Source organism: Hyaena hyaena, unplaced genomic scaffold (genome assembly GCF_003009895.1).
Source record: "Hyaena hyaena isolate Hyena2069 unplaced genomic scaffold, ASM300989v1 scaffold_44, whole genome shotgun sequence".
NCBI lineage: Eukaryota > Metazoa > Chordata > Mammalia > Carnivora > Hyaenidae > Hyaena > Hyaena hyaena.
The window spans coordinates 1,469,394-1,496,226 of NW_024080676.1; the positions used below are offsets into that span (position 1 = coordinate 1,469,394).

Genomic DNA, 26,833 nt, shown 5'->3' on the forward strand with positions numbered 1-26,833 from the left:
ATAACTTGTGCTTTTGCCTAAAAATATTCTTTATTCTCTTAAAACTTAAGAGATGGCCAATTTGTGTGACATTTTTTTTGGTCATTATAATCACAGTTTACACAGCATGTATTAGCTTTTGCTTTCAGTTTCTTCTTCTAAGTTAATTCAGACTTGTCCTCTTCCTGGTTAAGTTGATATAGCAGAGGTTTACTCTGTTATGTTATTTTATTATATTATTTATATTATATTTATTTATATTATATATTTTTATTATACTTTTATATTATATATTTATTTATATTATATATATTATATATATTTATTATATTATATTTTAAATGACCTTCTCAGTAAGATCAGACATCTCCCTTTCTAGCCTTTCTTTTAGGGTATTTTAAAACTTCGGATCATTTATTAAGTTCCATATTCTAGCAGAAAATAAGAGGAAATGACCGTATCATGAAGTTATTTTGTTTTTAAAAAATAACTGGTCAAATTGGACATTTAAACGAAAAAAAGACCCCAGGGGCACCTGCGTGGCTCAGTCAGTTAAGCATCCAACTCTTGATCTCAGCTCAGGTCATAATCTTGCAGTTTATGGGATTGCGCCCTGTGTTAAGTTCCTGTGTTGACAGGGCAGAGCCTGCTTGGGATTCTCTCTCCCTTTCTCTCTGCTCCTCCCATCTCTTGTGCTCTTATGCATGTGCATACCCTCTTTCTCAAAATAAATAAACATTTTTTAAAAAGAGAAAAAACCCACAAAGATGTATACTAGATTTATTTAAAAAAAAAAAAAAAAGATTGAGGTACCTGGATGGCTCAGTGAGTTAACTGTCCAACTTCAGCTCAGGTCATTATCTCATGGTTCATGAGTTTGAGCCTCTCATCGGTCTCTCTGATGTCAGCACAGAGCCCACTTAGGATCCTCTGTTCCCCTATCTACCCCTACCCCCTCTCAAAAATAAATAATAAACATTAAAAAAAACTTTAGGGGTGCCTGGCTGGCTCAGTCAGTGGAGCATGCGAGTCTTGGTCTTGGGGATGTAAGTTCAAGCCCCACATTGGGTGAAAATATTACTTAAAAATAAAATCTTTTGGGGCACCTGGATGCCTCGCTCAGTCACTTAAGCCTTAGACTCTTGATTTCAGCCGAAATCATTGTCATGGTTATGGGATCAAGCCCTGTATCACGATCTGTGCTGAGCACGAAGCCTGCGTGAGATTCTCACTGTCTCTATTGCCTTTTTCTGTCCCCCTCAAAAAAACGTTAAAAAAAACTTTAGAAAGCTTGAAAACTTTTTTATGGAAACTATTTTTAAATTTTATTGGAAGACCAGGGTCAATGCATGTTTTTTAATTTTTATTTTTTTAGGTTTTTAAAGTTCATTTTGAGAGAGAGAAAGAGAGAGATAGCACAAGCAGAGGAGGGACATAGAGAAAGGGACAGAAAGAGAATCCCACGCAGACTCCCTGCTGTCAGCACAGAGCCCAGTGCAGGGCTTGAACTCATGAACTGTGAGATCATGACCTAAGCTGAAATCAAGAGTCAGATGCTTAACTGACTGAGCCATCCAGGCACCCCCAATTTGTATTTTTAAAAAAATACCCTTCATGGCATGGCTAAGTGCCACAGATACAGATATCATAATAGGAAAGTAGGCATTATTAAATAAAAATAATAAAAAGATGACCAGAGGGAATAAAACATAGAAACCCCAAAATATGTGACAAATCATATACAAAATGAGGATCTGGATGAGCCAAGAAGGAATTTGAAGATAATACTTAAAAGGATTCCAAAAATTAATATTCAATTACTTAAAACTTCAGAGGTTGAAATCTATCTCTAAAATTATTGGGATCTTTAGACAATAGAAATGAAAAAAATTTTTGATATGAAAAGGTGATTTTATTAAAGCATGGGGACAGGACCCATGAGCAGGGAGAGCTGCACTGTAAGTTTTTTGGGGGGGGACCGTTTTATGGAGTCAGGGGAGAAATGAATTACTTTTATTATTCATTCAGCACATTTACTGAATATTTCCTATACACCAGACATGGATTATATAAAAGTAAAAGAAATGATCTCTGCTTCTCACAAGTTTCTTGTTTAGTGGAAGAACTCACAATTTAGTTTTAATTAGTAAAAACATTAGGGGTATTCTCAGCCATCCTCAATTATTTTGAAATAAGTGTGGTATATAAACACAGAATTTTCTAGCTCTACAGTCCATTAGCCATATGTGGCTATTAAATTTAAATCTAAAAATTCCATTAAGTGCAGATACATAACATTTCCATTATTGAATAAAGTTCTGTTGGACAGTGCCATTCATGAGCTAAACAAGCTACATAATATATCAGTTACCAGGACTGGATAGCATCCCTTTAGAATTTATTTGTTCCTGGGGCGCCAGGGTGGCTTAGTCAGTTACGCGTCCGACTTTCGCTTAGGTCATGATCTCGCGGTTAGTGGGTTCGAGCCCCGCGTCGGGCTCTGTGCTGACTGCCAGCTCAGAGCCTGGAGCCTGTTTCAGAGTCTGTCACTCCCTCTCTCTCTGACCCTCCCCTGCTCAAGCTGTTTCTCTCTCTCCTAGAAATAAATAAAACATTTAAAAAAAAAAAAAGAATTTATTTGTTCCTATGTTCAATTTTCCTTCATTCATTTAAGAAACTTTTATTGACTACTCATTACATGTCAGACATTGTGCTAGGTGACAGGGATGTAGAAATGGAAGTATATTCTCAACCCTAGGGAGTTCGTGGACATGTGGGAAGACCCAGACAGATAAACAATTATAAGATAGCAAAATGGGTGGTGTAGTTAGAGAGACTAACCCAGCCTGTTAGGATGATGGAAGTTTTTCAGTGAAGGTGGTGATTGAATGGAAGAATAAGTAAGAGTTATCTGATGGAAAAGAAGGGGAGAAAGGCTGTTCCAGGCAGAAGGATTACAGAAACTATGGGAAGGGACTGTGGCATATGCAAGAAAATGCAGGTAGTTTGGTATGGAAAGAACTTAAGGTACTCCTAGGGAAGTAGTAAGAGATGAGACTAAAGAGATAGGCAAAGGCCAGATTATAAAGGACCTTATCTGTCTTGCTTTATTGTGAAGGTGATGGGGAACCAGTGAAAAATGCTAAACTATGAAGTGGCCAGTCACATTTATATCTTACATAAATCACACAGGGAGTAGTGGATGGAGGGGTGGCACAGAAGAAGCAGAGAGATCAGAATGGAGTATGTGTTAACATCCAAGCAAGAAATGTTAGCTTGAACTAAGGTAGAGACAGATTCAGACTCAAAATGTTTCACAAGATAGAAACAACAGGACTGAGTGAATTTTCATTTTAAAGAAGAAAAAAATATGAAGCCATTGAACAAATTGAATAGCATATAATTACAAATGTCCTCTGTACCAGATGATTATCAGGTTGCTAAATTATCTTCTCTCCCTAGAAAACATTTGAGAAGAAGCACTTACATATTGGTTGGGTTCTAACCAATAGGAGAGAGAGGACAGGATTGGATAAAAGATAGGCTGAATACTTAGTCAGATTCTGGATCAGTGGATTGAATGCTAGGAGATTCTGGGCAAGTCATGACATTTTTAATATTTCTAATCTATAAAATGAAAGACCAAGTGGCTTTAAAAAGCCTTCAGGAGACAGTGAAGGTATTTCAAAGGGAGTTCTCCTCTAGCAGCAAGATTTTATGATCCATCATCTGCCTGTCCTATTTACTAAAATAAGTTATTGTGATGATCAGTGTAGGTGTTGTGTGAGAAAGTGCTTTGTAAACTGTGAAGTGCTACATAAATGTATGGTACTATTATAATTTTGACACTAAGCTCTTTGGTTTGATGCCAAGCAATGGAGCTTAAACTATAGTACCTTAAATAGGAACTGAAGGAGAAGAAAATGACAGATTATTTCCAGTGCAGAAAAATTCTGGGAGATTAAGATATCTGGGAGATAAATCTGAGAGAATTAGATAATAATTGAAATTGAGCTTATTTTTATGCCTGGTATATAAAGTAAGTCTTCTTGTGTTAGAGGAAGTATTTGTTTTCTGTGTATGGGTATGTATACGTGGAGATGGTAGAAGCTAAGCTAACATTTACAGCCTTGGTGGGAAAGCACTAGGGATTCATAGTAAACTGGTACTTGGAAACAGTAGCCTGAGATTGTGGCCAAAAAAGCCAACAATGTGCTGGGTGGTCTTAAGAAAACTACTTTTTACCTTTTAAATTAAAAGATACTTTTGGAGCGCATGGGTGGCTCCCTCAGTTAAGTGTCTGACCCTTGATTTTGGCTCAGGTGATGACCTCTCAGTTTGTGAGATCAAGCCCTGCATTGTCTGCGCAGAGCCTGCTTAGAATTGTCTCCCTCTGTGCCTCTCCCCTGACTCTCACACACACACACTCTCTCTCAAAATAAGTAAACATTTAAAAATACTTATACTTTTAGTAGGTTGTTATAATTTTGCTTATTATTTCTCAATTAAGACCTGATGGTACTAGAGAAAGACAGTTCAATTTGGGACATGGTTGTGGGTGATGGGGTTGCCACAGTATGAAAGAAGGCTACTCTTCACTGTATGAAAAGGCAATGATGTGAATGAATTACACTAAATATTGAAAACTCTGGCTGGATTGGCTCAATAAATCTTAGTTTTCTGGAAAAGGGGGCCTGAGAAAAGTGAGTATAGTCACCTATCTACTGGCCATAACTAACTACATATGTAGTAAGTACATAGCAGAAAACCAAGATCTAAAGGGACAAAATGACACACCTCTGAGTAACAAAAAGGTTACTCCTACTAGAAAAGTACATATACTCAAAGGCATATATAAAACCCATTCACCTTACGTGTGGGAGAGGCCCTTGCTCAGGCTGTATTTGCTCTTACCTTAGACACAATTCTAGTAGTGGATTAGCTGACCGGCCAATTCTAGTAGTGGATTAGCTGACCGGCCAGTTTAAGAGTATTAAGGGTAGCATATTAATAAGATGGATGAGAGAGCAGGGAGTAAGAATTGATGTTAAAACTGCAAGAGGGAAGGCAGAAAAATTATAAACACTAGATACAAGAACTTAAACAGCACAGCATTCTGAGCTATTTAACTAACTAAATAAGGACCGTAATACTGCGGTAGCCCTGGGAATTTATTGTATTGTATAGAATAAAAAATGTTCTTAACAGTAATCCAGGGAATTAAGAAACGTTTGAATAATATTTAGGATGCTAAAAAAAAAAGTTTAAAAACGAAGTATTATGTTACAGTTTAAAATTCCATCAAAAAATGCTTAAGATTAAAAAGTTTTGATGCTTAAAGCAAAATTAACATTATCTTAAAATAAGAGCAACAACAAAAGTTTATTTTAACATTTTCATTCGCTAAAAGTGCCAGATAAATTAAGCTATGCTAAGCTTTCATGTATCTGAATTCAAATACATGATTCTGAGCCTTTCTAAATTATATTTCACATATAACGCACTGAGCTTAAGAATTATTTTTGTTTTTCCAAGAACTATATATATAGGCTGAAAATTTAAATGGCTTCTAAGGCTTAGATAAATTCATAAATGGAAAATCTGTAATGTTTTCTAGGAAAACTCGGATATTAATGAGGAAAGAGAATGCTTGCTGGCATTCTTTTATCAGAGAAGATTTCATGTAAAATGATAAGGTCTTTTTGTGAGTTAAAAGTCTTTTGTCTTCAAAATAACTAGCATTGGAATTGTCTTCAACTTAACTAAACAAGCTATGTTACTAGTATTAAAATTTTTCAAGTACAAAAAATTGTTGAAAAAAATTTTTTTAATTATTTTCAGTTTTGTCTTAAGAGTATTTTTTAGTTTTTAAAGAGATGAAATGCCTTTTATGAAAAAAAATATTAGACACGAACAGACATTCCTGCATCATTGTCATTTTGCTACTTAGAACACTTTACCTGTTGTCTACACCTAAAGCTGACTTTTTTTGTATTTGCCCATTATTGCTTTTAGCTAGAGGTAGGAATTTTATAAGCATGTTCTGCAACAAAGGAGAATTTTTGAAATATGTTGACAGCCATGGAATTGGTATAGTTTCAAAATGCTTCTGTAATCATTCACCTAAGGCTAAATAGAGTCAGAAAACTTTTCTTGATTGAAGTATATTACTACTCTTGAACTTTTCGTGGGATAACCATTCTAAATTTATTGTAATTAAGGATTACAGTGATTAAATGGTAGATTAGAAGTTTAGAATTATTAAAATACTTGTGGTAATGGGTGTGGAGAGCATTCTTAGTAGTGGAAATTGAAGGCCATAAGTAGTCTTCATTTGAAATGGTTATGTATAAATATTATAATATATTTGTAATGAGTAGAAATTAATTTAGTGTTTAAATCCTTATATATTTCACAATCTTGTTTTTATTTTTATTTTTTTTAATAGTGTTTGCCAGCTCTGAGCCTGTGCCAGGATTCCAGGGGGATACCCTGCAGCTAGCATTCATTGACCTCAGACAAGTAAGATGTAATAATGTAGTTCTCATTTATTGCCATCAACTGTTGCCTTTTTTTTCCCTAATGCTACAGGAATGCTTGCTCTTTTGCATTGAAACAACCTTTCTTTGAAAAATTCTTCTTTGATAACTATGTGTTTGGCCCTTCTCTCTGAACTTGTATCTCTATTTGGTATCTTAGCCTCATGGAGTATTCTCATTGGTGAATATCTAACTTAGTCATTACCTTCTAAGTACGACTAAGTAACGTTATACTTTGGTGTAATGACACTTGAAATTTGAGTTCTTTCTTTTTTTTTTAATGTTTATTTTGAGAGAGAGAAAGTTCGTGTGTGTGAGCACGGGAGGTCTAGAGGGAAGGGGAGAAAGAGAATCCCAAGCAGGTTCCACACTCAGCATGATCTTGAGATCACAACCTGAGCTACTGTCAAGAGTCGGATGCTCAACTGACTGAGCCACCCAGGCGCCCCTCAAGTTTGGGTTATTTCTTTTTTTTTTTTTTTTTTTTNTATTTATTTCTAGGAGAGGGAGAGACAGCGTGAGCAGGGGAGGGTCAGAGAGAGAGGGAGTCACAGACTGAAACAGGCTCCAGGCTCTGAGCTGGCAGTCAGCACAGAGCCTGACGCGGGGCTCGAACCCACAAACCGCGAGATCACGACCTAAGCGAAAGTCGGACGCTTAACCGACTAAGCCACCCAGGCGCCCCAGGTTTGGGTTATTTCTTAATGATTTCATGGTTCTGTATGAAAATTGGTGATATAATTAGTGTCAGGGCCCAAGTCAAATATAAATTACTACAACATAGAAAGGAGCCCCTTGCTTAAGATTTTGCCAGTGATAAAGATTGCTTTTTTTTAAATGTTTATTTTGAGAGAGAGAGAGAGAGAGAGCACGCATGCATGCACAAGCAGAGAGAGAGGCAGAGAGAGAATCCCAAGCAGGCTCTTGCACCATCAACACGGAGCCTAGTGTGGGCTCAAACTCCCAAACTGAGATCGTGACCTGAGTCGAAATCAAGAGTCAAATACTTAAACACCGAGCCACTCAGGTGCCCCAATATAATAATTTTTTAATCTCTTCTAATCATTTTACTACTCTTTGCATTTCTACTCTTGTCATTTTATTTAGTTCCTATTACCCTTTTTCCACCTCTACCATATTTTTTCTTATTATTTCTTTCTTTCTCTCTCCCCTTTCCTCCTTTTTCTTTCTTAATCCTAGGCTTAAGGAGTTTAATAGAGCTGAGAGGCACAGGAGTATGGAGGAGAGGTGGATCCAAGGTAGAGGGTTCAGGAATGCAAAAATGACAACAGGAGTGACTGCTACCCTTGACAAGAAGAACCAAATGGAGATGGAATTAAAGCCACTGTGGGGGTGTCTTTCTGGCTTAGTTGGTAGAGCATGTGATTCTTGATCATGGGGTTGTGAGTTCGAGCTTCACACTGGGCATAGAGATTACTTAAAAATAAAACCTTAAAAAGAAAGACACTGTAATTATTAGTTTACTAATGGTCCTAGCCCCTTTGGGGATAGAGATGACTGAAGATGGGGACCCATTGCTGATATAAAATAAACTCTACTAATAGTGATGTTTGGAGAAGGACCAATTTGAGCAATTAAGGAATTGTGATTTCACAGGGCGCCTGGGTGGCTCAGTTGGTTAAGCATCCAACTTCGGCTCAGGTTGTGATCTCACAGTTCATGGGTTTGAGCCCCGCATCAGTCTCTGTGCTGACAGCTAGCTCAGAGCCTGGAGCCTGCTTCAGATTGTGTATCTCCCTTTCTGATCTTCCCCTGCTTATGCTGTTTCTCTCTCTCAGAAATAAATAAAACATTAAAAATTTTTTTTAAAAAAAGGAATTGTGATTTTAGTAAATGTTTAAGAATAGAGATGTGTTTGCTTTAATTCCAAACCAGTGTTCTATAAACATGTATTTTACTACGTACTGATTATTTGGAGAGGGGTGATATGGTTGAAATAGACACAGAAGTAATAGAGAGTTTCGTTCTTGTGGAGCTTAAAACTCTTTTAGAGAAATAAAGCACCCACATTCCTGTAAGGAATACTTACAGGACAGTGAGTCGTGTGGATATAAATGGTATATCTTCAAGTTAGGTTTTGAAGGAAACTGAAAAATTATTCCGTTTCCCAATTTTATCTGTAAAGCACTGAACATATATGTTAATATTTATTTGTCTGCAGTCAATGCTCATGTATTATGCCAAACCAGGAACAATGTTATGGATCTGTATAGATCTGTAAATGATTAGTCTTACTAAGTTGTAGAAGATAGTAGAAAATGAAGAAGGTGGACTCTGAACTTTTATTCTAGTTTACTAAGAAAGTATTCTTTCTGTTGAAGGTAGATCTATTTCCTTTAGGATTTCTCTCTGTTGCAATCTTACTGCCCTGAATGAGATGATCTAATACAAAAAAAAGAGTCCTTTAGCAAGCTGGAAATAGGCTTGGCTGTACGTTCATTTCTCACTTAGGTTACAGCCATATACTGGGGTAAGTTTCCCTGTTACAAGGACATGAATATGTTCTCCAAGCTAACGAGTAGGTAATTTGAGGATATCTCCCATTATATACAAATAATCCATTCTCAGAAATTTTGAAATTTATTATGTGATATTTTCTCAGTTTTGTATGAATTTGTATGGTGTTAGTAAGTTGGTAATCTCATTGTAGAGTTGTGAATAGGACCACATAATTTTTGAAATTGTGGGTAAAAATTCTGTTCTTTGATTTGTTCAAATAGGTGGTTGGCTCAATGAAGATTAAAAACAGCCATCATTTGACACCAAAAAGGCCTGTTTACAACCATATGTAAAGCATTTCCTCACTAGGGAATTGTTAGTAGGGCATACTAATAATATTAATAAACATCTCAAGTCTTTTTGGTTGAATTACTTTTCATGTAGTACTTACAGGCATTAAGTCCTGGTTGACTCTTCCTCACCAGTGTAATTTTTTTTTTAATGTTTTTATTTATTTCTAGGAGAGAGAGAGAGACAGCGTGAGCAGGGGAGGGTCAGAGAGAGAGGGAGTCACAGACTGAAACAGGCTCCATGCTCTGAGCTGGCCGTCAGCACAGAGCCCGACGCGGGGCTCAAACCCATGAACTGCGAGATCATGACCTAAGCGAAAGTCGGATGCTTAACCGACTAAACCACCCAGGCGCCCCCACCAGTGTAATTTTTTAAGAAACTTTTAAGTGAATAAAAAAAAAAAACTGTCAGAAACATTTAGAATTCTGAAATCTATTATGACACATGTAAAGCTGTTAAAGATTTATATAGAAATAACTAATATAAAACATGGTTTTGGGGTGCCTAGATGGCTTAGTCAGTTAAGTGTCCGACTCTTGATTTCTGCTCAGGTCATGATCTCACAATTCATGAGATATGAGATCTGAGATCTGTGCTCTGTGCTGACCGTGCGAAACCTGTTTGGGATCCTCTCTCACCCCCTTCTCTCTGCCCCTCCTCTCTCTGTCTTTCTGTCTCTCTCTCTCTCTCAAAATAAATAAATATTTTTAAAAAAACAACTAAAAAACCACAGTTTTAAAGTATGATATTTAGAGGCACCTGGGTGGCTTAGTCAGTTAAGTGTCCGACTCTTAATTTCAGCTCAGGTCATGATCCCCTGGCTTGTTGGATGGAGCCTTGCTTCTGGCTCTTCGCTGGCAGCACAGAGCCTGCTTGGGATTCTCTCCCTTCCTGCCCCTTTCACCACCCCAATAAATAAATAAACTTTTAAAAAGTATGGTATTTAGTATGCAGTGGAAGTTACTAGTGGATAAATTTTAATGAGCTTCTAGTTTTAAAAAGGAGGTTAAAATAGTTTTTACAGGTTATTTATGTTAAAAATTAATCATACTTTATTTTTGTAATTTTGTATTCTGAAACAAGAAGATGCTGTATAGTTTTTTTCTTTAGCTGCTGGACCACTGAGACATAACTTGAATTTTATGATGTTAGAAGCTTGGATTTAATAACTTGACAAAGATAATTATTTTTCACATGCATTTGTTTTTCACATTAATTTATAAACAGTTAAGTGGTAAAATGCCAAGTTTTGACTGAATTGACTGAAAATAAAATTAGTCTTTGAAGTTTCATATGAGGTGATAGAAGTTTTTGTATCAGATGTCAGTGTTATTTAAATAAAGATGTCTTAAAGTTTCAATAATGTTTTAATGTTCCTGACTTCATAAAGACATTTCATAGAATATTATTTTAATGCCTTTTATATGAAGTACTATATTACCAAACATAAAGAGGGTGCTAACACTTTTATTTACATTTCAGTTGGGTTTCTGCACTTTTCCTTCTTTTTTTCTAGTCTGTGATCCATTTCTGTCTTAATAGGGTGGCTGACAGTTCTTTTCAAGTATACTTAGAAAGGCAAAAGAGCCCTTTTCATAGTACTTATAAGGGGTCATGCTTCTGTTTTTTAGTTTGAATTTGATACTGCTTCATGAATTGCTGGGTATGAAAGATTAGGAAGTAGGTCCAGTGGTCAGATTTTACCTGCCCACCCGGACTTTGCCCTGAGGTCAAACTCCTTATATTTGCTGTTCTGAACAGAAGAGCTGATGACAAGTATGAGCCGATACAAGAGGAAAGTTAGAACCATATCAAAGCTGAAGGCAAGAGAATTGGGACTCAATGAGAGACTGTAGCTAAAAGATGGATCATCAGAATTGCCCTCTTTTAAAGAAAAGGAAATAGCTGACCTGTGAGTGAAAAGACTTTATCATCCTGCCAATCACATGTTTGCTAATGGAAGCCAGTTATCTCAACAATATCTTAAGGTCTGCTTAAGCGATGCAAAGGGATAGTGGTACTGGGACTGCGTTATATGAAGTACTGTCTCAGTCAGTTTTAGATGTGCTGTTTTAAGATGTATGTGTAAACTTTTTTAAAAAGTAAACCCTGTTGTCCTTCTGCCTCCAGTTCTGAAATTAATTCACTGAACGAAGAACTTTGGTATACTTACACACGTCTGTTTTCTATAAAGACCATCTATTTTGTTAAATATAATCTTTCAAATGGATTTCCGATGAATTCTAAAATTTTTTTTGACAATATATGAAAACCTTAAAAATTTCAAACTGTTTTTATTATAATATTCTCTATATAGTATACAGAATTTAGTGATAATTTTTTATAACTAATTTTTTTTAAGGAAACTCTGCATCCAACAGGTGGCTTGAACTCACAACCCCGAAATCAAGAGTTGTGTATTCCTCCAGCAGAGCCAGCCAGGTGCCTCTATAATTCATTCTTAATACACAGAAATATTTCACTAAATATCACTAGAAAAGGAGATGTCCCATATAACTGAATTCTTCAGGTAACTAAAGATTAGTTTTTAATCACCAAAACTTTTAGAAGTAGCCAGTTTTGTGGGAAACTTCAGAATCTATATCTCATCTTTATAGCTTCTTACTGAACATAATTTTCACAGTAGACCGAGCATCCATGGCTTACTAATCCTAATACTAAAGCCTCTTTACCTGATCCTATTTCACTTTGTGATAAGTTAAACTATAAGATATCATTGCTGCATTCAACAATATCTTGATAATATTTTAGACAGTATGAAGAAGTTTAGGTAGGTTGGATGATAATGCAGTTAGGTGGATTTGAGGCTAATAAATCACTCTCTTGGGGCACCTAGCTGGCCCAGTGAGTAGACGATGTGACTGAGGATCTCAGAGTTACAATTTCAAGCCCCGCATTGGGGATAGGGCCTACTTAAAAAACTAATAATAAATAAAAATAAAACAATCTTTTGCCTAAAGAAATTGACTTTGGATCATTATTACCCTTGAGCAGTATTTCTCAAAGTGTCTTTCCAGGGAACACTGATTTCTCAAGATGAGAAAAAATTTCTTTAAAGGAATTTGTTGTTTTTTTTTTTTAAATTTTTTAATGTTTTATTTATTTCTGAGAGAGACACAGCATGAGCAGGGGAAGGTCAGAGAGAAGGAGACACAAAATCTGAAACAGGGTCCAGGATCTGAGCTAGCTGTCAACACAGAGCCCGATGCAGGGCTCAAACCCACGAACCGTGAGATCATGACCTGAGCCGGAGTCGTATGCTTAACCAACTGAACCACCCAGGCGCCCCCAAGGAATTTCTAAGTCAGCTAAGTTTTGGAAACACTTGATACTCTAATTCCCTCTTAGAGACTTACCATATGCATTAGAATTATAAGGACTGAGAAATTCTGTGGTACCCCGGCATTTCCCAGACTCCTCACAGAATGTCTCCCATACTCAGTTTCGGTTGTAATACATGAAACATACTTTGGGAATGCTTCTTTAAGCACCCTCTAGATGTCTGTCTTTGACGGTTTGGAGTCAATATATTTTTTAAATAATTACTTGGTAATAAATACACAGAAGAAATATGAATTATATGTAGAGATGACACAAAGCTAGGAGTTACCTAAGATATAGAAGACCGAATCAAAGTGTCTTAGTAGGTCTGAGTGAAAAGTGAAGGCCTGGGACGCTTGGGTGGCTCAGTTGGTTGAACTACCAACTCTGGCTCAGGTCATGATCTCATGATCTGTGAGTTCAAGCCTCACATCGGGCTCTGTGCTACAGCTCAGAGCCTGGAGCCTTCTTCGGATCTGTGTCTTCTATTCTTCCTGTCCTTCCCTGGCTCATACTCTGTCTGTCTCTCTCTCTCTCAAAAATAAATAAACATTAAAAAAATGTTTTTTTAAATTGAAAGCCAACAAAGTTAAATTTAGCAAGGAAAATATTGAATATTGTTTTTTCCTTTTTTTTTTTCTTTTTAGAGTGATCTCTACACCCAAGGTGGGGCTCAAATTCATGACCCAGGGATCAAGAGTTACTTGCTCTTCTGGGGCACCCGGGTTGCTTAATCGGTTAAGTGTCTGACTCTTGATTTTCACTCAGGTCATGATCTCATGGCTCGTGAGTTCAAGCCCTATGTAGGGCTCTACACTGACAGCATGGAACCTGCTTGGGATTCTCTCTCTTCCTTTCTCTCTGCCCCTCCCCCACTCATGCTCACACTCTCTTTCTCCCTCTCAAAAAAAAAAAATATTAAAAAACAGTTGCATACTCTATTGACTGAACCAACCAGGGCCCCCCTGTATTTAATATTTTTAAATTAAATTTTAAAAATACAAGGTATAGGAAATCTGACTCATAATATGAAAAAGATCTGGTAGTTTTAGTTAACCTCCAAATGAACAAACGGTGTGCCGGGAATTCTTAGACTGAATTAGTTAAGTGTTGATATTTGGGTTAGACCACCATGCTTTGGGGCTGTTAAGACTGTGCCTCAAGTTTTGCATGGTGATTTAGATACAAGTTGGAGAGATAAAGAAAATTCCAGCTCTAGTGAGGGACTGGATACCTTGTCATAGGAAGAGCCTTTTAAAAATCTGGGAATATGTAGTCTAAAGCATTAGGGGAAAATCAAATATGTATTTCCTGTTAGCCTAGATATGGGTCAGGAATTACCATTGTTTTCTTCCTGTTTCAATTCTGTGCCATAAAAATGACCTTTTAATATTCCTTTCCCCATCTAGGATTATATCTGGTTTTCAGGTATTTGATTTTGGGCAAACTAGGGGGGAAAGGAGTAATCACTCCTCTGAAGAATCTGAATTGCATAAAATATATTTGCATCTCATAACATTTTTCAAATAGATGCTTTACTGAAGTATAACATACATTCAGGCAATTTGTAAGTATACTGTTGCTGATTTTCACAAATCGGAATCATCTCAGTAACACCCAGCTCAAGAAAGAAAACTGGAGCAGTAAGAACTCAAGAGACCCTACCCTGTACTGTTCTTTCAGCCAGTACCCTCCTCCCTCTCGAAGATAACCCCTGTCATGACCTCTAACACCACAGATAAATTCAACCTGATTTTAAACTTTGTATACATGAAATCATGTAGTATTAATTTTTTAGAAGGTTCTGCCGCCTTTTGCTCAATATGTTTGTGAAATGTATCCGTGTTGTTACATGGCAGTTGTGGTTCCTTCATTCCCTTTGCCATGTAGTCTGTTATTATACAAAATATGCCATAATTTATACTGTCTACTATTGATAAGACATAGGAGTTGATTCCAGTTTTTCTATTACAAACTGTGCTAACATGAACATTTGTTTGCATGTTTTTGGGTAAACATATGCACACATTTCTGTTAAGTGTTTACCTGGGAGTGGAATTGCTATGTCAGGGGATATGCATATGATCAGTTATAATAGATACTGTGAAGCAGTTTTCCTAAACAAGAGGACTAGTTTATACTTCAGCTAGCAGTGGAAAGTTCTTACTGCTCTACAGCCTTGTCATCGTTTGCTATTATCTGCCTCTTCCTTTATAGCTATTGCAGTGGGTATATAGTAGTTTCACATTGTAGTTTTAATCTGCATTATTTTAATTTGACTCATAAAATCGAATCCCTTTTCATATATTATTGTTCATTTAGGTTTTTAAAGTTTATTTTTATTTATTTTGAGAGAGCAGGTAGGGGAGGGACAGAGTGAGAGGGAGACAGATTTACAAGCAGGCTCCATGCCATCAGTGGAGAGCTCCATGCAGGGCTTGAAATCACAAACCATGAGATCATGACCTACGCAGAAATCAAGAGTCACCTAGGCGCCCCTATCACTGTTCATTTGAATATCCCCTTTGGTAAATAACCTGTGCAGGGATTTTTTTTTTTTCTTTTGGATTGTCTACTTCTTACTGATTTGTAGAAGTTCTTTGTGTATTCTGAATATGAGTCCTCTGTCAAATATATTGCAAATGTCTTCTCCTGCCCTGTGACTTGTCTGTATACTCTTAGTGGTGCCTTTTGATGAAAAGAAGTTCATACTTATAATGAAGTCCATTTTCCCCTTTATGGCTAGTTCTTACTAATGTTCCATTTAGGAAGTCTTGCCTGTCCTTGAAATTATAAAGGTATTTTTCTGTGTTTTCTTCCAAAAGTTTTATTGTTTTACCATTCACATTTAGGTTTATAGTCCATCTGGAATTGATTTTTGAGCATGGTATGGAGTGGAGGCTCAAGACTCATTTTGTTCCATATGGCTATCCAATTGACCCAGCACCAATTTTTGAAAAGAACTGGATCTCCTAGCATTTTAATGTAAAGTAATTGTAAAACACAGGACTGTGAGATATAAATGATATGTGCTTCCAATGTACAAGTAAAATGGTTTCTGTTGCCTTCCAGTTAACTATATGTTTATATTTCATGGTTCATGCCATTCCTCATGAGCAAATTAGTTGTAGGTTTGAGGTTTTTTAATACCAGCCTAACTATAGTCTTACCACATCAGAGGTATTTTTTAAAACAAAACAATTCTAGAGTAAGTCTTCATAACAATGCAAGCAATGTAAAAGAAAAAACTGAATTATAAGTCCACGAGGACAAGAATCATGCCTTTTTCTTTCACTTTTGTACATCCATTTCCTAAACACTATTCTTGGCACATAATGAACAATGAATACATGTGGAATAAGTGAATGCAAATTTTTTTAGCCATACTCAAAAGCATTGGCGGGGGGGGGGTGCAGAAACACCTTTCTTTGGAATTGAGATATTCTATGTAAATTAATATTCTATGTAAACAAACATACTTGAAAAGCAGTAAATTTTATTTTTCTATTTCAATTGTTTTTTGATGAGAATATTTCTAAAAATACATGACACATTTCTGTGCTTTGTCAAATAAAAGTATAACAAACATTTCTTGATTTCTCAGTCATCATTAGGGATACTCAAATAGTAATATAGGTTATTTCTAAGAAATGTTGTCATCTCTCTGAAACCAATTGCTTATTCTTTTATGGACAAAGAAATACTTTGGACAGGAGAGTTATAGAAATTTAGACAAAGGTAATATATACCTTAATTAAGTGATCAACAATGACTGAATATAAAGCAGAATTAAAGAAGCACTTATTAAACTTTTTTTGGAACAGTGAGTCAAGAAGAAAGTAGATGAATGGTCAAATAAATTTAGGAAATCCTACATATTTTGTCCCTTTCTTGTGAATTCACGATTTCATTAGCACATTAAAGGCTTTGAGAAGTCTTAGAGTAAAAGTGTATCTCCTTTTGCCTCCAAACTTGTTTGAGTACCTAATACTTTTCACAAATGAAAATCTCTTACTGTCTTGCAAAGCAGTGTTGTATAGCACACAGTTTAACACTGAGTTGTGTGGACCACCATTGCATTCCTTTACAGATGCCTAGAACTATTTCGTTAAGAGAGTTGTGATAGCAAATAAATAAGTCTTTCAGCAGATAGATGAAATTTAAATATTAAAATGCAAATAATACAAAAATGATGAGAAATACGTTTTCAAGAATAATGCGCTGTACTTCCCTTTTTAAAAAAAAAACATTTGGAGGATTTTATGAAGGGTGATAATTACCAGAGGATTAACGCTGCTTAGCTGCAGTAAACCAGTCAGTCAGTCATACAGAATAACTTGTTTTTAAGAAGCATGAAACAGTAACACAAGATTGCTTGTGAAGAATGAAAAGATTTAAGTGGGAAATTAAAATACCAGCTCATGTGGAGTTCAAATCCTAGCAGTTGTCAGATTCCTTAGTGAATCACCAAGGCTATTGTTACTCAGCCACAGTATGCATTCTTGCAAGAAAATAAAGGATATTTTTGCTACTTTTTTTCCTTCAATACACTGTATGTGAGATGGGAACATTTTGAAGGAGAGATTATTTGATAAAATGATCAAGGTAAGTTCTATATTTTCTGTTTGCTGTAAAGAGCGTCCGTCCCTTAGTATTGAAAAGGAAATATAATTGAAGTGACTTTTCAGGTTAATTGCACCTTTCCTTAAGACAGAAAATCTAATACTTTCCAAAATAAGAACCTTAAAACCAAAACTGCCACACACACACACACACACACACACACGTATTACTATTTAGTGGTACTAAAAATATAATGAACAAAGTCCTAAGTCCTTTAGAACTTATAGAAATTTTTTGCACAGATGGTTTACTTTACACATTAACTTAGCTGTAAGCACCCGCAGCTACAAAGAGAGAAGGGGTCGGGGACAAAAGCAACTTTGTTCAGCCAACCTTTTTTACGTGATACCAAGTCCTCCCTCGCAGGCAAAGGAGTTTTGCTCCTAAATATACTTAACTCTGTTGCTTCTTTGATTTGACGTAATTTAAAGAATACATTTTTCAAAAGTCATTCTGTGACCCTAACATGCATCTTTTTATTAAAGGTACCCACAGAAGTTTCTCTTCCTTCAGAAGAGTTTGTGGACCATTCTGAATATTAATTCTTTTTCATTGAGTTTTCTTTTTTTAGGTAGGCCCCACACCCATTGTGGGGCTTAAACTCACCACCCCAAGATCAGGAGTTGCATGCTCTACCAACTGAGCCAACCAGGTGCCCCAATTTAGGTGTTTTTTTTTTTTTTTACTTTATTAGTTCCTGGAACTTGACTTTTTCTGTTCATATCCTGATCCAGTATGATCTCATTTAGTTGGAACAACAGTGTAGTCTCTGCTGCTTTTTAAAGAGGCAATTGTAAACTTCTCCCTTTACAAATCTGTTTTCTTACTGTACATGTCATCAACACATATGCCATTTTCTTTCCTGATGAATTGCAGAGATGGGCTTCTGAATACAGTACACTGCCTGAGGAGCCTAAGCAGCCATTAGCCATGGCTGTTCTTCATTTGACTTCTCTTATGTTCTACCACTTTGTAGAGAAATCTTTTAGGAGTGATTTGCAGCTTTGTATTGATTTTCTTTACCCTCAGCCTTCAACTTCATTGACAGGAATTGGGGAAATGTAGATTGCATTGCATAAAGGCCCTTACATACCTGTGGATTGGGGATTCTAACGTGGGGGGACCATGGATTGATTTTAGGAGGTTCATGCAAAAGTTTGTATGTGCATTTTTCTGGGAAGAGGGTCCAGTGTTTTCAGCCCATTGTCGAAAGCATTATATAAAACTTAACAGTTTTTCAGCCACCACTGCTCTAGGGAAGCCGAAAACACCAAGAGCTGTTCTATTTTCAGATATTTCTTCATTCACTGAACAAGTATTTGAGCGTCTGCTCTGGGCACTGTAAATGCTGGGGATACAAGGGTGAACAAGATAGGCAAGATCCGGACTCTCACAATCTCATTTTGTTGGAGGAAGACCCACAACAAACAATGATGATTTTTAAATAGTTTCTGATAGAATTTTAAATAGATTCAGATCCTGTGAGAAAAGCAGTTGAGAGGTAGGAGGAAATAGCTTTCCTTGCAGAAGGAAGAAAGAGCAAATGCCAAGTCCTAAAGTGCTGTCTAGAGAGAGAAAGGATAATAATATGGCTAAAAAGTAGAATGGAGAAGAAGTGCATATGCAGTTGGGCAGATTATCAGAGCCAGGTCATATAGGGCCTTGAGAGCCTTGTTAGGTTTGGGATGTTAAGTATGATGGGAAACCATTCAAGGATTTTAAGCAGATTAGTATCATACTCTCATTTACATTTTTAAAAGATTATTCTGGCTGCTCTGAGGAGAATAGATTGAAAATAGACAACATGAGAATCAAGAAGAACAGATGATAATTTTGGTAGTCTAGGGTACAGATAATAGATTACTGTTAATTACTGATGATGTGGTTCACTATATTTCACAGCACCTCTTCGTGTGGACTCAGAAGTTGCTGTCTTAATTATTGGAAATAGTTGAATTTATCCTGAGTAATTAGTATTCTAGTAAACTAAATACTGTGAGTTACCTAAATATATTTTCTTGGGGCACCTGGGTGGCTCAGTCGATTGAACGTCTGACTTTGGCTCAGGTCATGATCTCACGGTTTATGGGTTTGAGCCCTGCATCAGGCTCTGTGCTGACAGCTCAGAGTCTGGAGTCTGCTTCGGGATCTGTGTCTCCCTCTCTCTGCCCCTCCCGTGCTCATGCTCTGTCTTTCTCAAAAATAAATAAACATTAAAATAAATAAAATTTCTTTATTACTAGAAATAGCTTCACTGCTTTATAGCTAGAAAACTCAGTTGTATAAGATAGTGTCACATATACATTTTGTGTACCAACACCTTCTATTCTGCCTTCACTTTCTTTTGCCCCTGAGTTTTCTCAATTATTTTTTTTAATGTTTTTTTAATTTATTTTTAGGAGAGAGAGAGAGACAGCGTGAGCAGGGGAGGGTCAGAGAGAGAGAGAGAGTCACAGACTGAAACAGGCTCCAGGCTCCAAGCAGGCAGTCAGCACAGAGCCCGACGCAGGGCTCGAACCCATGAACCGCGAGATCATGACCTAAGCGAAAGTCTGACGCTTAACCAACTAAGCCACCCAGGCGCCCCTTCTCAATTATTTTTTTAACATTTATTTATTTTTGAGACAGAGAGACAGAGCATGAGCTGGGGAAGGGCAGAGAGAGAGGGAGACACAGAATCTGAAGCAGGCTCCAGGCTCTGAGCTGTCAGCACAGAGCCCGATGTGGGGCTCAAACCCACAGACCATGAGATCATGACCTGAGCCAAAGTCAGATGCTTAACCGACTAAGCCACCCTGGTGCCCCAGTTTTCTCAGTTATGAAGATGTGTTTATCTTGCAAGTATTTTTATAAGTTGCCTCTTAAAGCCCCTTTGGAAGAAGACAGTATGTAAATAAATTAAACATTTGTTAATGAAATGCTAAAACTGTTTGCTCTAAAAAGTGTTATATATATATGGATTTTCATTATTTTTTCATTTTCTCATTCATTTATTCAACACATGTTTATTAAGTGCCTCCTGTAGCCAACCTCTGAGGAAACAGGATTGAACAGTAGATAGTAAAATAAGGACTAGACAATTTGAGAGATGAGTTAGTTGGTATCAATGAAGATAAAGTTGAAGACTAGTAGGTTCAGAAATGTATCTTGGCTAAAGGATAGAATTCAAGGAGTGTAAAAAGAAAGCTGCTGAAGTATACAGATGGTGTGTTGATGAGGACACTCTTTTGTAGGAAATCAAGAAATAGGATGGAGTCCTATTTCTCTTAATAACTATCGTATGACCTTAGGAAACTGTTTCCTGGACTGTTTCAACTGTATATCTTAATGGTTCAATGAAGTCTGTGGGGAAAAATACTGTACAGTTTACTTCTGAGAGATGTTTTTCATGGCATGCTTAATCTTCATGGCTAAAATTAGTGAATTATGTGAAGCTTGTGTTGCACAGATGTCATTAATTGAGTGAGGTGGCAGTTACCATCTCTGTACTTCCCACACTTACATCAGGGTGATGGTGAGGCTGGTGTACCAGATGTGCGTCATGGTGAACCATGAGAAACGTAGTTCCTTGTAACAGTATTGTTTAATAGAGAAGTACCCTGGGCACCCCCCTCCCTGTTCTCATTATTCCCTCACTTACTTACTTCCACCCTTTTATACATACAGTCTAATAACCCCTCTCTGCCATACCCCCAAATGGTTATAAAGTTTAGGAAAGAAGTTCAGATATACTTTACCAAAGAAAGATAGACAAAGCCTGATAAATATATATGCTTGTGTTTGATTTAAAATGAACAACTCTGGAGTCTACCTAAAGGGACACGAACAAGACTTGGAAGTTATGAAAGAATTGTTTGGCCATAATTCTTATTGTGGAGACTGGGCGTCTGCCAAGACTTTACTTTGAAATTTCTGTCTTCTGTTTCTAATCTTAAGGCATCATAACATACAATTCTTTTGCCACTAGTCCAGTTTGTTCTTTTATGATGAGGAAGGAGGCACTTTTAAATAACAATTATTTCCACTATAATTAAACAAATCTTCTTTTGTTTGCATTATATTTGTTACTATATTGTATACACACTCTGCTTGCTTAAACTTGCCCCCGTGACTACTTCACAGGAACTTTCTTCAGAAGTTTTAAAGTCTTTGACTTCTTAAAGTATTAATGGGATTTGCCAAAGTTGTAGTATCCGAATGCTTGACTAGATAAAGTAGCAGGACAACAAGCCTGTTCACACAGCTCCTCCAGCAAGCACTTTTTTCCTTAGACAATCCTAAATTCATTTGAAGTGCCAAAGAATTAAAGGAAGATGTCTTTGGGTTTACTCTTGAATACAACAAGACCAGACATCTCACAAAATTTACCTTAAGGTCCAGATATTAGAAAAGTATGCTGCCCTTTGCAAGAGCTAAGATTATGAAGGATTAGTCTGAACCTAAATGACTTTTGCCTTTTTGTCCCTTTTTGTTCCAGTGTCATAATTCTGGAGGTTAACAGTTTATTGCTTAACTACACATGTGATTTATGCTCATGACTTCAGTTATTGATATAAATTTTGAACGGATAGATTGTTGTGGTTACTTTGAGAGTAAAGGTTGGAGCTGTTTAGTAGTTTGGAAAATTACCCTCTAAAATAATTTTTTGAAAACCAGAAAAACAAATAAGCAGAAGAACACTATAATATTTATAAAAATAATACAGTGCTCACCAGTTTTCTCACAGAGAATTACAAATATAGTTCCATGAGGTCTCATGTACACCTTACCCAGCTTCCCCGGTGATGACATTTTTTAAAATTTATTCATTCTGAGAGAGAGTGAGCACATATACACATGTGTGTGGGGGAGGGGCAGAAAGAGAGAGCGAGAATCCCAAACAGGCTCGGTCTGTGCTGGCAGTGCAGAGCCCGATGCGGGGCTCAGTCTCACAAACTGAGAGATCGTGACCTGAGCCAATATCAAGAGTCAGACACTTAATCAACTGTGCCCCCCAGGTGCCCTACCATTCAGAATTATTTTTACGAGAAGTGCTTAAGTTAGCAATATGATTATAAAGAAAAGTATCAGATTTATAAGAAAAAATTATTCATATAAGTATTTGGGAAAATATGGAATATTTCTTATTTATAACATAAATATTACATATTGTGATTAATTTTGAGGTAGATTTTCAGTATGTTACACAAGGAGTAAATCTTTGTCTCTATAGATGGGGAATTAGAAGTTTGTGTATAATGTAAAGACAGGCGATCCCAAATTTAATCATCAATATTCTTGGTATTTTTTTCACTGAAAGGGATAGGTTAAAAATTTTAGAATTGTCTCTCAGCAGTAAAGGACAGTGATAGCTGGTCTGTTATAAATCTTATGCATCTATTAAGCTAATTATTAGATATAAACTCCGTATTGGCAGTATGCAACAAGGAACATTTTTCTTCTCTCAGCATTAATTCACATTTTTGCCAAACTCCATATTATTCATTTATGAGAAATATCTTTCCTTACAAGTGCCTAGGTGGCTCAGTCGGTTAAGGGTATGACTTTTTATTTCAGCTCGGGTCATGAGTTTATGAGATTGAGAAGTCATCAGGCTCAGTGCTGGCAGCACAGAGCTTGCTTGGGATCCTCCCTCTCATTCTCTCTCTGCCCCTCCCCTTCTCATTCTCTCTCTCAAAACAAATAAACTTTAAAAAGAAATTTATTTTTCCCTAATCATTTTATTTTATTGAATGGAAAAAATTTTTTTCTATTGTAGATTTCTTCAAGTTGGAAGAATAGTTAATGAGAAGTTTAAATATTTAAATGCTTTGTCAAAAAAAAAAACCCCAGCAGTAATGCACTGTTTAACATACTAGTGAGTATTAAAACCAGAACTACCATATTCACTTTCTCGATCTTTCTGCTGTGTAAAACAAAATTCTCTAGACTGGCTTTTCCTATGTGCAGATCCAGTGTGAATCTTACAACAGTGTTCTAAAAAACTTTACCATGCATTCTTTTTGAAAGCAGATTGGTTATACATACAAATAAAAGAAAATCTTGTATAAATTAAGCCATCCTAATCTGGTTGTTTTAAGCACTTAACTTATAAATTGAGGAAATTAGATCCTAATCCTGCTTTACATATAAATTTGAACAAGACACTTAATCTCTCTGAAGCTCAGTTTCTCTTTTATAAAGTATAGAAAAGCCTGTACTTCACTGGAATGAGATGTTCAAGTAAAAAGTTGTACACAAATACAACTAATGGTCTGAAATGGAGATAAAGAAAAATTAATAGTAGGTGATTACTGAACTTTGTATAGAAACTGTGTCCATCTCTCAGGCCCCGTTGTAGGTAATCTGTGTGTGAAAAAGTCCCAGACTCAAACAATATTTTTTTAAGTTTATTTATTTTGACAGAGAGAGTGTGGGTGAGTGGGGGAGGGGCAGAGAGTGAGGGAGAGAGAGGATCCCAAACAAAGCTCCATGTTGACAGCACAGAACCCAGTGTGAGGCTCAGTCTCACAAACCGAGAGATCATGACCTGAGCTGAAATCAAGAGTCAGACACCTAACTGACTGAGCCACCCAGACACCCTATCAAACAATATTTTTAATAAAAGTTTTTTTTATCAAACATTACTTATACAGAGCTTTTCCAGCAGTTTAAATTTAAAGCTTTTTTTGTGTGTATTGATCTCTCTGCTTTTCCTTTTGTTTCAGAAAAGACATAGTCATTAAACTTCTGCTTCTCAAAGTGTTTATGAAATATAATTTAGTTCAGTTCACAAGCTTGTATTGAGTACCCTTAGGGAGAAGGAAGAGCTATTACCTTTGCCCTTGAAGAACTCATAACTTGATTGGAAAGTGAAAACTAGGTATATGTACATACCCGGGCTGTAGGAGTGAAATTTTAGGGGCCCACAGAGCCACCCATCCTCCTATTTAGATGGCTGAGAGAACTCAACACTGCCGATATTCAGGTAGCACTCCAAAGGCGTGCATTCCACCTCCTATACCCATAAACCATATATTAAAAGAAATTTAGTGGGTTTTTTTCGGGGGGGGGTCAATAGTGACCTCTTAAGAGCCAAGTGGATATATAGCATGATGAAAAGTTTTATAAATATATATCGAAAGGATGAAATTGCTGAAGGGATTATTTGATTTGAGAATTCATATTTTATAAGTATTCTTCTTGAACTTCCTTCTTAGGAGTATATTACAATACTGAGTACTTAATAGCAAGTGACAGTTTAGTCCCTAGAGTGTTTTACAATTTATAGTTCTCTCTTTCTTTGACTCTTATGTTTTCTTAAATGTCAGATCATCTGTCAATTACCTTCAGTCTGTGATTCAGTGGTTTTCATGGTCATGAAACCCTAAGGTTTGAGAATTGGAAGGCACGTAAGAAAATCTAACCTCCTACAGGCTCTCCCCTTAACCAGTGCAGGGCCCTTGCTGCTGTTCCTGATGTCCTGAGAAAGGCTACATTCAAATAGAGGCTTCTTTGCCCTTTCGAAAAACCTTATGGGAGCCTTCACCACTTTTTCCTGAGACCTGGTGCCAGACATTGTCATTTCTGGCACTTCTCCAAACGTGCATCCCTCATTTTAGAAGATTAAAATGGTTGATTATGCAGTGAAGTTAAGTACTTTCTCCCTAGTCTTTCCTCTTTCTTATTCCACTCCTTCCGGCCTCTGCCTATTTCCTGTCTCCTTCCCTCACTGGTTTAACTCTGTATCTTTTCACTTCTTCTAGCCCTCTTAGGACGTGCCATCTGAAGACATTCCAACGGAAACAGCCCTACAGCTTCCATGCTTTAGCAGAATGTTTTCTTCCCCTCCGGTCTTAGAATTGTGAGGCTCTTCTAAACCAAGCCCTCTCTAGTGGTAGCTAAGCACTCTTTTATAGGCTGCACAGTGTGAATTGAGAGAGCCTGCTCTCTTAGCCCCATTTCCACCTGTAGACCATTGTTCTTCCACTTTTGAGTGAAAAGTCCCAGTGCCTTTGAGCTTCCTTCGTTTATCTCTGTCACCATCAATCGCTCACTGTTGCTTTTGCAATCGGTTTATCTATATTCACATTCATCATTTTCCTCCCTTCAGACTCCTATAATAGGTAGCTATTTTATTCAGGATTCTCTCATCTTCCTATGCCCTTGACCCCATCTTTCTATGGGACTTGTTTCATTATTAATCTGCTTTCCTCTGCTTTATCCTTTTCCTAACTACCTTGGCTTAAAAACATGCTCAAAGTTTTCCTACCTGAGAGAGAGGGTGGGTGGGGGATATCTTCTCAGTCTCATTCTATTTCTAATCTCTTTTTTTCTCCTTTGTATTCTGTTTCCTTAAAATAATTATTTGTAATTGATTATTTCCTTATTTCCTATCTCATTCATTCGTCCTCTCTACTGTCTGCTTTGCCACAGTGTTGAAACAGCATTCACTTAGGTCATCTGGGAAGGCCAGTAGACCTTTTCAGCCCTTATTGGTTCCTTCTGCTACCACTGATAATGCTGATCATTTCCTCTTTAAAATTCTCTCTCATTCAGGCATCCGGATGGCTCAGTCCATTAAGTGTTGGGCTCAAACAATGATCTCATGGTTTGTGGGATGGAGCCCTGTATCTGGCTCTGCACTGGCAGCACGGAACCTACTTGGGATTCTCTCTCTCTCTCTCTCTCTCTCTGCCCCTCCTACTCTCTCTCTCTCTCTCTCAAAATAAATAAATAAACTTAAAAAAAGTTATCTCTTCTTCAAAGACTGTACTCTCTTAACGTTCTTTTTATGTCTCTGCCTCCTAAATGTTGGTGTCCCTGAGGTATCTGTCCACTTAGAACTCTGTTCTGTATATTCCCTACCTGGGTGAACTCATCCACTCTGCATCATATCTCTGGCACAAATGTTGTATCCCTTAGATATATATGCAGCTGATTGATAGACATTTCCACTGGGATGTGTGTCCTACATCCTATGTGACCAAAGCTGTCAACACATCATTTTCCCTCATCCTCTAATCAGATTTTTTTCATGTTATCTGTTTTGGTCGACGGCACCACTCTGCCATGCCCCTCATTTAATCACCATGTCCTAGGGATTTTTCCTCTCAAACCCATTCTCCTCTTTCTATCCTAACTACCTGCCCTATTACCTTTCCATCCTCTTCTCTCTATCCCAGCTACCTACTTATTTATCCCAGTGTATTTCAAGGTTATCACAACAGTTTTGTAATTATTTTTCCTGTCTTTAGTTTTTTCTCCTCAAATCCATTCTTCAACAGAGCTGCTGTATTTACATATCTAAGTGATGAGTCTGGCCATGTGAGCTTTCTTGTTTAAAAGTTTCCCAAAGTTGGGGCGCCTGGGTGGCTTAGTCGGTTAGGCGTCCGACTTTCGCTTGGGTCGTGATCTCGCGGTTCGTGGGTTCGGGCCCCGCGTCGGGCTCTGTGCTGACTGCCGGCTCGGAGCCTGGAGCCTGTTTCGGTCTGTGACTCCCTCTGTCTCTGACCCTCCCCTGCTCACGCTGTCTCTCTCTCTCTCTCCTAGAGATAAAT

At 37.0% G+C, this 26,833-nt stretch overlaps 1 protein-coding gene across 3 annotated transcripts in view; it reads left to right on the plus strand.

Annotated features, from left to right (window-relative positions):
- EXOC6 (exocyst complex component 6) overlaps window positions 1-26,833 on the plus strand; it is a 222,641-nt gene that overhangs the window by 177,640 nt on the left and 18,168 nt on the right. For all 3 annotated transcript variants that reach the window (XM_039230230.1, XM_039230232.1, XM_039230231.1), the window contains exon 20: window positions 6,428-6,501. In XM_039230230.1, the coding sequence (XP_039086161.1) occupies window positions 6,428-6,501 (74 nt within the window). The remainder of the gene's footprint in view (window positions 1-6,427; window positions 6,502-26,833) is intronic.